The sequence below is a fragment of the Ciconia boyciana genome, chromosome 11 (assembly GCF_034638445.1).
Source record: "Ciconia boyciana chromosome 11, ASM3463844v1, whole genome shotgun sequence".
Lineage (NCBI taxonomy): Eukaryota > Metazoa > Chordata > Aves > Ciconiiformes > Ciconiidae > Ciconia > Ciconia boyciana.
In genome coordinates this window covers 4,768,672-4,782,234 of record NC_132944.1, presented here as the reverse complement: position 1 = coordinate 4,782,234, position 13,563 = coordinate 4,768,672, and the positions used below count along the sequence as shown (strand labels likewise).

Here is a 13,563-nt window from a genome sequence, read left to right as displayed (position 1 = left end):
GGGTGTGGGGACCCTGGGGACACTAACCGGCCTCACCTGGGCCCCCACGCACCCACCCACTGCCCGCTGGGCTGGGGCTCCCTTTAAGCCCAGGCCTGGGCCATGAGCCCCCTCCCAAATTGTACTGCAGGTAGGTCTGCGCTGGGTGCAGACTGCTCTCCTGGGTGGACTTCAGCCTGATGTAGGCAGCCCCGTCTCCCGGATGGACCTTGGACCAACGTGACAGGCAGCTTTGTCACCAGCTTGTAGGTGGGACCTGTCACTACCACCACGCTGGCCCTGCTCGGGTCCCATGAGACTGCGCCCCGGTGGGTGACGGCACCGCCGGTGCCGGGGTGACCCTGCTCTCGCTGCTCTCACTTGATGGGAATCCAAAGCACCCCAACACAGGCACTCCAGCTCCTCAGACCGATCCTCTCCTTCCCTCTGGGTCACGCCCAGCATGATGCCCTGGGAAGCCATGCGGTACGTAGGCAGACGGGCATCCTGCAGCACGGGAACTGCTCACCGGGGTTGTCTGCAACAGCGCTGTTTGTAAGGTGACGACTGGAGGTGGCTCCAGAGGGTGAGCTTCAAGCTGTTATCCAGCTCTCTGCCCTTTCTGGATGAGTCCCTCCTTCTGTCGTGTGGGATGGGGGCTCTGTGGGGTGTCGTGCTCTCATTCCCCAGCTTCCTTGCAGCACATCCAAGCGCTCCGCAGGGAAGCGAGGTGCACCGTAACAGCTGGACGGGACCGGCCTCCTCCAGGCCACAAACGGGCTGAGCAACACATGCATGGAGCAGAACCATGCTCCTGGAGGTGCCCAGAAGTGCTTGCAGCAGCGCTGTGTACAGCTGGGATGGTCTTTGTGCTGCTGATCCACTTCTGCTTCCTGGGGACGTGGCCAGCCCTGTGTGCCCCAGTGCAAGAAGCAGATGCTGGATATGTGCCAGGGCAATCGCAGCAAGCCGCAAATCTCCCCTCCGTGACTGGAAATGCTATAGAATCATAGAATGGTTTGGGTTGGAAGGGACCTTTTAAAGGTCCCTTCTGGTCCAACCCCCCTGCAAGAGCAGGGACATCTTCAACCAGATCAGGTTGCTCAGAGCCCCGTCCAACCTGACCTGGAATGTTTCCAGGGATGGGGCATCTACCACCTCTCTGGGCAACCTGGGCCAGTGCCTCACCACCCTCATTGTAAAAGATTTCTTCCTTATATCTAGTCCGAATCTACCTTCTTTCAGTTTAAAACCATCACCCCTTGTCCTATCAACTGCTTCTGCCTTTTTCCTCCGCTGGGAGTAACCAGCACAACTTATTCTCCTTCCAGCAGCACGTGCACCTCGCCGAGGGAGGAGGGAAGCAGGTGCTGGGCAGGGAGCCACTGCAGCAGACTTGGCCAGCGGAGCAGCGCGAGCTGGTGGGCAACATCAGGACCAGGGTGCTCTGGAGCATGCGGCGAGGGATGAGCTGCAGCAGCAGGACCCTGAGCACACACGGCAGAGTTCAAGCACTGGGAGGTCAGTGTGGAAGGTGCGTGTCCTCTCAGCTGCCCGTTGCCATAGGGAAGCTTTTTTTCGTGGTGTTAGTTCCCTGGGCCAGCACTGTTTTACCGATGGTGAGGGTGCTGCTGTGGGTCAGCCTGGTGCCGTCTGGTCCGGTTCAACCCCTTCCCCACACACGCCCCAGCAGCAACTTGGCCAAACCACATCCCCTTCAAAATGTGCTGGCAAAAAAAATCAATTTAGAATTTGGACATGGGCTTGTGTCTGTGCTTATCTCAGCTATTCCAGTCACTATGTGACTTTTATAATGTCATTCATCTTCCTTTGAACCTCTGTGTTACTGGATGGAAGTCCATGAAAGTGCAGTTTCGTGAAGATTATACTTGTTGACATTTGAAAGCATAATGTCCCCAGTGCAAGGAACAAAGAATGGAATGGTCTTTCTTGTATGTATATGGATAAGTACAGAAATACATGACCTACATTAAAATGGGGGCACGGTTTGAGCAGCAACCTCCTCTGGACACTAAACTCCTGTACTTCTTGTCTTAAAACGTTAAATGAATAAAATTGTTCATGATACTCATCGGGTATCTTCCCATATTTAACTAGAGGCACGTACAGTTTTTTATTACTCTTTTTCATTTCAGATAAAGAGAAGGCCTATGGGTTTGTTTGAAAGATATATAAAAAATGGCTAATTGCAATGTATTCACTCCTAAACATTTTACTGGTAGAAGAACTGTAGCCCACTCATCTTCTGCTTGCTGGTGTCCCTGTGCTTTTGGGGGTGTCCCGGCAGAGCTTTGCCAGTTGTAGACTTGCCTGAGTGCCAAGTCCAGCCGTCGCTGTACAAGTGTGCAATGCCCCTGACGTCCAGCAGTAGCTGCACTTGGTATATTACACAAAAAATCCCCGGGGGCTGGGTTTTTTTAGTTCACTTGCAGCTGAGTGGTACAAACCCAATCTGTGGAGCATCAGGTTTTGCCTCTGTTTGAGAAAAACGGGGTTTAATGCCACCATTGATGGGGTGCGTGTGCCTGGGCTGTAGAGATGTGGTGTTTTTCTATGCCAAGCTGCGTGAAGCATTTCAGAGAGGGTCCCCCAATGGACCCGTCAGGTCAGGGAGGTGCAGCCAACTCTGGTCTCAGTCTTTGCACTACCCCAGTAACACGCATTTTGCTCTCCCAGGTCCGTGCTGCAGGAGGACAGGTACCTCACCCTGCGCCCACCCCTTGACTGGCTTTTTGGGCCATCTTTGCACACTCCAGCCAGGCCTACGAAGAGTAAGTGCGCTTGCTTTGCAGAAGGAGCAGTCGTGAGCTCCTGCGCTCGTGGGCCCCCTTGGTGCCACGCTGCAGAGGGAAGCAGCCCCATGGGGTGTGTTCGCTGCAGAGCGTTTGTTGCTGCCGACTTGCTCTGCTGCCTGCAGCCCCTGCCCCCTCGCTGTGGAGGTCCCCGGGGGAGCTGAGCGGGAACCACACGTTCGTTAGCAAACGGCTGTGTTGCTTCTGCTCTTTGGAACGGACTCTGGAGAGAGCCATAACTGAGATAAAGCAGCACTTGTTTTATCCAATCCACAGCAGAAAAGTCCTGCTCCCACCTTGCAGAAGGACAACTTGCCTCCGTCACCCCGCTCCTGGTTTTCCCGGCTGTGCTGGAGCTGAGAGGGGCAGCCCCAGCCCCATCCTCCGTCCAGCTGCACGTCTTCTCCCCTTGAAGCAGGGTCCTGCTGCGGAGGGAGGCACGTCACTGGCTTCTTCCTCTGCTTCCCCCTTACAAATGCTTCCCTCATCCCATCTTGCCGTTTTCTTCCTTTTAGAAAGCACAGCTCCAGCTCTTTACATCACTGTGGTCTACTTACAAGGTCCTGAATCACTGTTGTATCAATATTAATATGAATAAATATTGGAAATCAAAAACTATCTACTTGCTTTTCACTGGGGAAGGGGGGAAAAAGCAGCTCTTGCTCCAGAGACTCAGATGTCCGAATCAGCCTCCTGCATGCCCACCTGACGGAGCTCAAAGATGGGCCCCCACGCTGGGCAGGGGTCCCAGTAGAAGTGCCCTGCCTGTGCCTCCCACCCTCTAAATGGTGGGCTCAACCTCCCCTTTGGTCCCCCCAAACTGGCCAACATGAAGTTCATGGCTCCCGTTGCCTGTTCCTAAAAATGTCCCTGTGCCGAGCACGGCCTGGCACTAGTGCTGCCAGCAGCCGTGTCCTTCCTTACCCATACCGGCCATCCTCTTAAACCCCTCCTTCTGCCTTTTCTTCCCATGCTTCCTTGCACACACACTTCTATTCATACCCACCGAGTACTGGTTACACATCGCCACGGTTCTCCTCCCGTGAACAACGTCTCCGTGCCAATCAACTGCTCCAGCACAGGACCTACCTTGTGATCTGTTCCAATACGCTCACCTGGGCCTTCCAAAAAATAAAAATAAATTGTAATCTTCAGTCATACCCATCACCACAGGATGGCACACAAGGCAACATGCTGTACATGGCAACAGCGCTAGCATAGCTGTGAATAATCTTTGAAATACAAAGAAAGTAATTATAAGATATAAAGGTAGTTGCAATACACCTGTGGCTTTAGGTGACCACCCTTTAAAAAATATTAAAGACATCAAAACCACTATACCAATGATAAATAGTCAGGGTTTCTACCTCACCACCTATGCTGCTGTTTTCCTAAGAGAATATGACATTTTCTGGCTTGGTGCTTCTTTTTAATGCTTTTAGCTTCTTTCTCTATTTATCTGTTCCAGTTTGTTAATAACCTCGTTCAGTCACGCCGTCCCAACCCCAGCAGAAGGCTCCTCCACATTCCCTAATCCTGGATATCCCCCGGCTCATGCACACCATGGGCGGACATCACGCCTATGTATATACGTACGAACCTTATATACACACGCACAGCTTCGGGGGGATACACAGAGGCACTCGCTGCGTTACCTCGGGGAAGAGGAATTAAGCCAATATCAAATGCAGGGATTACCTTGATTTTCCATGGGCTGGTACTGGGATACTCTCCTCAGTCTGGGCAAGGAGCATTTTCAAGCCAAACACAGCACATCCCCTTGAAATCCCACACTTCTGTGAGCAACACGGTATTGTTCCAACATCTTAAGCCACAAGCAATATTCCTGGTTTCCCATAATTATTTACTATGAGCCTCAAAATAACGGAAGCCAACTAATCTAGTATTTCTATGATTAATATAACTAACGGGAGGCAGACCTACCTCCACGGAGAGAAAAAGGATTTCTCTTGATTGGAGACAGATGCATCCTGCAAATACTTTTTTTCTTTATCACTTTTTTTTCCTCTTTTCACTGCAGTCTGTTCCTGCTCCTCTCTTGTTCCTGACTTGAGCCCTGGCAATTGGCCTACAAGGAGAGTGCTGTGTTGCTTCTACTTTCACATACGCACATCACGCTGACTACAAGCGAGCAAGCAAGCGAACGCAGCTAAGCCAAGGAACATACATTATTTAGTGAGGTCCATCTGTCCCAAGGAAGCTGCTCTTACATTTATCTGTTTTATTATCTCCCGATTAATTACGTATCATCAGTCATTAACAGGTTTTCACTAAGATGGATGTACCCACTTAGCAAATTAAGAAAATCAGATAAAGGGTTCCTGCAGTTGGTGGCTGTAAAGGCTCCCTCCTGTTCCATTTGGGAATGATGCTCTGTGGGTGCTCATTTTTGGCACACGTAGGTGCGCAGGACAGCCTGTACAGCAGCTACTGATCTGCTCCCACATTCCCCGCTTCCCTCCAGCGCCTCTGAAAATGACGTCCCATCGCCGTCGCCCTTCTTCCCCCCTCGTGCATGAATAATTCCCAGACTGGAGAGCACCAGCTTGCTCCTCCAGACCTCGCGCCACCACGACTGCTCCCTTCTAGGGAGCTCACCCCCAGGAGCCCATCGCCTTCCCCGTCCTTCCCCCACGAGCCTGGGAATCCCAGGACCGAAGCCCCGGCTTGCTGGCCAGGCTGCAGACCTCCGAAACAGTCAGGGCCTCCTTCTGCACATTTTGTCAAATTCTTTGCCCTCGTTTGGAGACCACTAGGAGGAGTGTGAAGGGTTGCTATGCTTTGAGATTTTGCATTACTCGGGCTCTAGTTTGTGATAATTCCTCACTATTTCCACTCTAACAGAGCTATCAGGGTCCTGTGGTTCAGGGTCATCACCCACACGCCCATTAAAAGCACCATTTATCACCATTACCCAGACGCTGCCCATCTATAGACCCAGACAAGCTACTCCTGGCTGCTGGCTGTGCCATGTGGTCCCCGAATGTCTTTGTTTTAACGCACAAGCATTAGAATGACCCTTCCTCCATCTAAACTTCCACACGGTTCTCTCAAGCAAGTTTCTTGAGCGGTTCCTCACCCTCGGTTTGCAGAGCCCCCAGACCTGGCACAGAGGGGCTCTCCGGCAGGAGGGGGCTGTCACAAACCCTTTCTAAACGATACTACTTGCCCTGGGCGCACACGTTCCCTCCCCTCACGCCCATGTACTCACCAGCACTGCAACGGCCGTCCCCACCTCCACCATCGCTGGGTGCAGCACCAAGGACCGGGGTGCCAGCGAGCAAGTCCCCCATACCTCTCTGGGGTTGCCTGTGTTGGAGACAAGGCAATGCAGCTCGGACGGGCCTTTTGCTCCCTGTAGAAGTTGTCAGCTGTTGCAGGTGACCCTTCCACCTCCACATCTTGCTGTCTTCAGTTTCCTCATGTCCTCGGTTTTCCCTCCTTTGGGATATTTGAAAGCAATGTTGGGGCCTGCTCTCTGCCAGGCGAGCAGGAAAGCAGCGGTGGGTGCCAGCCACCGCAGCTCGGGCACCACCCTCCTGCCCATCTGGCATGTCATCTGCTCCCGCTGGCCACCACCATGGTCCTTATCCGTACAGGCCACGCTCAGCCTTGTCACCCGTGGTCCCGGCCATGCTCACACGCTTTCACTGTGCTTCGGCCGAACCGCCCCCGTTACATGTCCCTGCCCGGGAGCTGCCTCTGCGCCTCCCGGGGCTGCGCGGGCAGCGCTTGCTCGAAGTGGCTTCTCCTCCGACAAACACAGTCCCTTGCAGGCCACTACACAGCCCCTGCCACCCTGGACCAGCACGGCTACGTCCGCACGGGGGTCCCCAACACCACTGCCACCAGACCCAGCCCTCCCCATGCTCTCATGCTCTGCGGGGAGGAAGGGGAGGGCTCTGCCCTGGTTGGGAAGCCCAGATGACACCCGGCATTAGTTAGACCACCTTTAGCTATTAAGCTGTTGCTACCAATTGAACCCAGTTGTCCCTGCTAACAGCCAGGATGAATCCTACTCAGTAGGTTGCTCTTGAATTCCTCCCAGGCTTTGGGGCTGTCCCCTGCTGTGTCCCTTGTCACATCCTGACCCACAAATACATGGCACCAGGAGCATCTCTCCCTGAGCTGGCAGGGAACGCACCGCAGGACAGTGACCAAACCTGTCCCAGCCCCACTGGCACGGCCACAAGCCCCACGGACCTCATAAGCAGAGAGCAAAACACGATGGGGATCTTCCAAAGCATCACACACTTTTAAAACATGCCATTTTAGGCAAGAGACAAGCACTGACAAATTTTCAGTTTTATTAAAAAAAATTCTAGCAGCAAAACCTGTTAACAATTCAAAAAAAAAAAAAAAAAAAAAAAAAAAGACCAAGCCCCCAAGAGAACATGACACAGAGAGAAAGAGACAGAGATGGAGAGAGACAGACTTGGGGTTTTCTCCACCATTCACTCAAGTTCCTTATAGCGGGCAAACATGACTCTCCTGACGGCGTCGCGGTAGGTCTCGTTGGACTGCCTCTTGCTGGGCTTCCCTTGGGCCCCCAGGCCAGAGCCCTTCTTCCGATTTTCTGCCTGAAAACAGACACAGCCTGTGTTAGTGATTTCTCCTCTTCGACGGCTGCCCATAAAGAAGCAGCTTCCCCCAGCTGACTGCTCCCGAGTGGATCCAGGAGAGGAGGAACAGCAAGTGCACTGTGTTCCTCCAAAATCCGTTCCGGATAAACTATTGGCCCTTTGCTGGCAACAAAACCACAGCCAGCAAATGCCCGGCGAGAATCAAACCGCAGGGATCGGCTGTGGAGACCAACACCAGCATACGGTGGGGTGGGAGCGGGCAGCCAAAACAGGCAGCGCCACAGACGAGAGGCAGCCGTGTGCGAGCAAGGATCGAAACAGAGCAAAGGAAAGTGCCAGCAAGAGAGCTGGGCTCCCGGGGAGCTGTTTGCAGTTAGCCTGCATTTGCACAAGCTCAGCTGTTCTCTCCTCTAATAGAGTTCTCATGGGCTCTGGTAGCTCACGTTGAATTTCAACCAGTTTCTAAAGACTGGCTTTTGCAGCCAGTGTCTGAATTATTCAGTAATACCTGCCTAGAGTTAGCCCAGGAGAGCAGGCCCAAGGCTGAAAGTTTCTCTTTGCTTTTAAGTCTGACTTATCTGAACATCAGCTATGTGATCAATTAGGCCAAGAGAGCGAAGTCCTGTGGGGCTGAAGCGGGCACACGGCTTTTCCCAGCGTGACTTGGAAGTGGGAAGAAAGCACATCTCTAGGGCTCTTTTGGGAGGCCTTTATAGGAATTGTACGAGGGCTGTGCTTTGCAATCAGCTCCCCCATCCGGTCCAGCGAGCCCTGATCGGAGGTCAGACCTCCCAGAGTGCATCGCTGGAGCTGGCTCTTCAACAAAGCCCGTTTTATGGCCACAGGAAACTCTCCATGAGGACGGAGCAACAGCTGGGGCTGGTTCCTGCTGTCTGCACTGAAGAGGGAATCTTGCCTTGTGTGCATGGGCTCGAGCAAACACACGTCACGAAGCCTCAAATATTTTCCATTAATGATACACTTGACTGCAAGCTGAATGTCGCAACGTGAGCTGCGCTGCAAGTTGCCAGCTCCTCGGCGAAGCACTGACACCACAGCAGCGAGGCAGCCAGGCGACAAACCCGCCACGATGAGCGACCGCAGCCGCGAGGGCACGGTGCTGCTCACGTGCCCCTGAGCAAGGGAGAGCAGGCCCTGCCCCGGGCCGCTTGCCAGATAAACCCTCTCCAGAAACTTCAGGTCCACTGAGAGTCCAGCCTGTCTCAGAAGGCAGGACCTACCCAGCCCTGCCTACCCCTGAAGCCCTCTGCTGATGGGGACTCTGCTCCTCATCAGACGACATACCCTGGCATTCCCTTCGGAAGTCCAGAGTCCAAACAGCAGCGAGAGCCTCACGAGCAGAGTAAACAAGTAGTATCACGTGCCCTGTGGCTGTGTTCGTGCCTCCCCAGAGGAGATTCACGTTTTCCCCCAGCTCATGCGGCTGCAGAGCACTGAGCTGGTGACCTGCTCAAAGGCCAGCCTGGCTTTGGGCAGGTATTAATCAGATGATCACACCCGCCCTACGCACTGTTACTCTATTCTCAACCCCTCCAGATCCATATAAATTCTAACCTTTTTCTACTGCCAACGTACTTGCGGCCCCTCCCAGCCTGCAAAGCTAATAGCACACACATATTATTCCATCAAGTGGGCGCCGAGACTTGCAGCCTGACTCTTGTTCCGGCTGGGAACTCCCTCCAGCTGTCTTGGGAGGCATTACCGGCTGCAGGACAGTGATGTGTTTGGAAAGGAAGGGAAGACTCACCTCCATTGGTGATGTTGTGCCCTGCTGGCTGTGGCCAAAGCCTTTCTTCCACCCCGGGGACTGCAACATTCGGTTCCCTTTGTTGTTACTATCAATCCTTGGGTCATAGTCACTGCAAAAGAGGCAGAATCAACTGTCTGGTTTTGCAATGCTTCGAACACGTCAGGGATTTTTAGCTCTGCTAATAGCACTTTCATTGGCATTCCAGCTTCTCCTGAGGGATATCCAAATTGCTTGCAAGAAGCACACTGCCCAAGGAAACCAACACGGTGGATTCTGTGTGTCAGACACCTTTGACCGCATAACTCCTTGTCCCACCTCAGGGGAAAATACACCAGGGCACAGGAAATGAGCTCAGGCTCCAAAATATTTATGGTACAAGCAAGCCAGGAGCGTTCCGTGCTTGCATTTCTTAATCTGAATTTTAGCAATAGCTAGAAAGTGACGTCTAATCCCTGCTGCTCTGTTAGATCTTTCTTTTCTCCCAGTGCTGTGGCCACTGAGCTCAACAGATGCAGTGTTGATTCGGACACCCTTTCTCCCACCTGGTCATTACTCGTCCAAGACCATTAACCAAAACCCATAGTTCTGAAAACCGCTCAGCACAAAAATAGCTTCCTTCAGGCAAGTTCTACTTTCTGGCTGCTGCTGACACTGCACACAAACTGCTTCAGTTTATCCACAGCTATTCCAGGAAAACAGAGGAAAGAGAAGATGCGGATTTTTAAACTGCAAGACATGGAGGAAAGGTCTCCTTCTGAGGTGCTGTACCAGAAGGGAACAGGCACATAACCAGTTTTGTCTTCAACACATGCCTAGCAGTTCCTCAGCCCACTGGAACACGCGAGCTTGCAGCAGGCAGGCCTTTGAAGAGCTCCGCACAGCACGCACTTTCTTCCTCCACCTACTCTGAATGAGATGGAAACAGCTCCTAGCGTTCCTCTGAGTCAGTGGAACAGATGAAACACAGCTTTGCTCTTTCTTTCAATGGCTAGATGCCAGGACAGGAGGACAGCAAGTGCCTTAAGGATGAGGTGGATGCGAACAGGCTGCATTCTGCTCCCTGTGCCTGGCCAGGCACACTGAAACCCCCCATCTCACCCATCCACTTTGTCTCTGCTTTCCCCTAAACCCTCGTTTCCACCCCTGCACTACACACCCCTGGCCCTCTCCTGCCCTCTCTGAGAAGTCCTGCAGCACAACAGGCTCGCACTTTGAGGAACTCTACCCACAAGAATCACAGCCCGTCTGGCTGTTCCTCCTGCAGATCTACCCCACTGGCCAATTCCTGGCCTTGGTGTGCCAGCAGCACACGTGCTCTCCTGGCATCAGCACCCCAAAGAGGTCTAACCAAGAGTAGCCATTACCTCTCTGAGTCCCGGTCGTATCTGAGTCGTTTCCTCTCTGGTGAATCCATCTGCTGGAATTTCTCTCTCCGGTCACTTCCTTTGTCTTTGTATCTCCCCTTCATAACAGAAAGAACAAAGTAAGTATGGGAGCTACGAAGTATTCAACGCTCCACAGGAGACTGCTCTGCAGCCAGGTCTCATCTCATCCTCAGCCGGCTGGAAATCTGTCCTGGGGACCCACAAACCCTGGATGTTTCTAGGACCCACAATCCACTTATTCTGTCCTGATGGCATCTGTTGGGCTGACCCAAACCTCTGGTTGCAGCCTTCCAGCTATGGCACCGGGAGCAGCTCTGCTACCTTCCGAACAACGGACAGTTACAGCTCTCCCATTCCTGGCCAGGCGGCAGCAGCCCATACACCATCAGTTTTAGACAAAAATCTGGGTCCCACTTAGCCCAAAGCCCAACACTGGCTTGCACGGCTACAGAACCATACTCAGACCCTTCTGGGAGGAGGGAGACCTGCTCTTAGAAGTCACAGCACTATCTACAGCTCCAAATGCAGAGTGTGCCCACAGTTCAGCCTAAGACTCTTTGGGAGGCATTTGATGCCCAGGCTGCAGATACAGGTGTGTAAGAGGAGGGTCTGCCTGGGACCAACAGCCCCTTAGCACAGGACCACAATCGGAAGTCTGCCCACCACCGCAGACCCACCTCACGCTCTCTCTTCTCCAAATATGCCAGTTCCTGCTCAGATCGTTTGATCTTCATATGTATCTCCAGGTTTTGCTGGAAGGAGGAAAACAGAAGGCAGTGTCAGCAGAGGATCCCAGCTGTCAGGGTCATTTGCTCCACCCGTAAGGAGTACAGGTAAAGCAGCATGCTCTTGCACCTACACTACACCAGAGGCAACAGCTTCTCTTGCAGCCCAGACCACCTGCTCCCCCAGAGAGGCCAGGAGCCCCTCCTCTCCACAGTAAGGAAGGCAACCAGTCCTATTTTAACCTGTGTGCAGTTTGGCCCTCCTAGAAGCAAGAGCTCAAAGGCAGCGCAGAACATGGGGAGGCATGTGCTAAGTTCTTACTGCTATCACACTTGTGTGTGCCAGCACCCCACTCTCCCCAATCCTGAGCTATCTCACTGCGGCTTAAAAAGTCACACCTTGATGTTACAGCACTTCTGCGGCAGGAGCAAGCAGCTCACACAATGCTTTGAACAGAGCTTTGACGGGAACTTTGCCTGCTACTGTGTCAAACTCAGCACAGCTCTTCCCACCCAACCATCGCATTTTTCCCTGCAGATCACAAAGCTGTTGAGCCAAAGGCAGCTTGGAGCACACAGGCAGCCCCCCAGCCACCAGCTCCCCCGTACCTTGTGCAGGTTGGAAAGCTGCTGGTGCTTGATGAGCACTTCCTTGTTGGGAAACTGCCGCCTGCACAGCAAGCAGGCCAGCTTGTTCCAGTCGGTCAGCTTGTCGTCGCTGGCCTTGGCCTTCCTTGGCTGCTCCTCGCGTTGTGCCGGTGGGTGGTGAGGCGGCAGCCACTGCGCCTGTGACTGCTCCTCCTCTTCCTCCTCCTCTTCATTGTCGCTGTCTCCACCATACTCTCCCAGAAGTCCTATCAGAGGGTTCACCACCTTGGGCTGAGGGAAGAGGCAGAAAAGTGTGACATCAAGCCTACCCTGCCATGCGGGGCTCTGCTTCCCCAACCAATCTCCCCATGAGTTCTGTCTCCGTTCCAGCCCAAGAGCCAGAGAGCAGCATCCCAGCAGCACGGGCAGGGAATGGAAAGAAGCTGGCTGGCCAGCATTCAAACACCACAGGGTAGAAGCCCTTCTGTTCTCTAGACAAGGCCGTGCTTTGCTGCCAGGCTTTCCCAATCTGCCACACACCTAAGCACAAGAAGCTGACCGAAGCAGCAGCTATTTGGCAGGGAGTTGCTGTCAGTCACTTCCTCTAGCAGTGGAGATCAGTGAGGTTTGGCCTTCCTCAGTCTGGAGGCAGCTGGAAGAGTTTTCTGCCTGAGGACTGTTTGAGTAAGGAGACCCTGCTTAAATGCAGGTATTAAATTTCCCCATGCTAGAAGCCCGCAAACAAGCTCAGTTATTAAACAAAAGCAAACTGCCTTCACCATTACATCTCCAATGTTCCCTCCTCTGGCATGAGAAGCTGGCACCTCTGCTATCCAAGGTCACAGCCAGGCTTTGGTGAGCCTCCCTAGTCCTCTACCCCGGTTCAAACAACGCAAAAAACAATCCTGTGGAGACACTTACCGGGGCTGCACTCTCATCCTTTTTCACAGAGGGAGGTAATGGTTTTTTAAAGACATCTTCTGCAGAGAACTTCTCCTCCCCAGTCTCATTCTGAAACAGTCAAGATCAGGTGTTACGACTGCCACAGCATGGACTCAGTGCACAACAGCTAAGCTCCTGTTTAAACAGGCCTCCAAGGAAACCAGGCAGTTGGCAGAAATGAGGTGGTGTTTTTGGTGGGAGAAAACATTCCCATTCTGGGGAATTCATAGCTCTCCTGGAGCTATGCCCTTGGTTTCAGGGACAGCTGCAGCAGCTCACCATGCTGTCCCAACCTGCTCCACTCTCACTCTCTGCTGGACTGTGATGCTGACAGCGGCCCCAGCCATGTCTCAGACCAGTGACGGAGCTGGGAGAGGGCCAGGTCACATTTAGACACCTCTGTGTGTGCACAGAGGACGTGGAGACCAGGTGCAAAGCCAGCCCCATAGCCAGCCAGCACGGGAGCAGAGAAACCCACCACTCCAGGAAGAGTTACAGTCCCGCTTGCCTGGAAGAGATGAGACAAAGCACAAGTACTATAGAGGGAGAGGGGAAAGGACAACAACATGGCCAGGCTCAACCAGCTCGGTGGTGTTTCCAGGATCTTCCTTATACTGGACAGAGGACATTAGAGATCGCAGTGACCCAGCACTGCAACAGGATGAGACTGTGACGCTCACTTGTACGCTCAAAGAGTAGGCTGGGGAGAAGCTTCATGTCTACATGCTTTACAGAGAACTGGTCTGAAGCCCTCGA

General features: G+C 53.1%; 1 protein-coding gene across 2 annotated transcripts in view; it reads right to left on the bottom strand.

Annotated features, from left to right (window-relative positions):
* Window positions 1-7,122: 7,122 nt before the first annotated feature.
* Window positions 7,123-13,563, bottom strand: part of RBM6 (RNA binding motif protein 6) — a 60,208-nt gene continuing 53,767 nt past the window's right edge. For both annotated transcript variants that reach the window (XM_072875706.1, XM_072875708.1), the window contains exons 18-23: window positions 12,787-12,876; window positions 11,887-12,156; window positions 11,230-11,304; window positions 10,532-10,629; window positions 9,165-9,276; window positions 7,123-7,393 (exon numbers count right to left, since the gene is read on the bottom strand). In XM_072875706.1, the coding sequence (XP_072731807.1) occupies window positions 7,268-7,393; window positions 9,165-9,276; window positions 10,532-10,629; window positions 11,230-11,304; window positions 11,887-12,156; window positions 12,787-12,876 (771 nt within the window). In that variant the 3' untranslated portion in view covers window positions 7,123-7,267. The remainder of the gene's footprint in view (window positions 7,394-9,164; window positions 9,277-10,531; window positions 10,630-11,229; window positions 11,305-11,886; window positions 12,157-12,786; window positions 12,877-13,563) is intronic.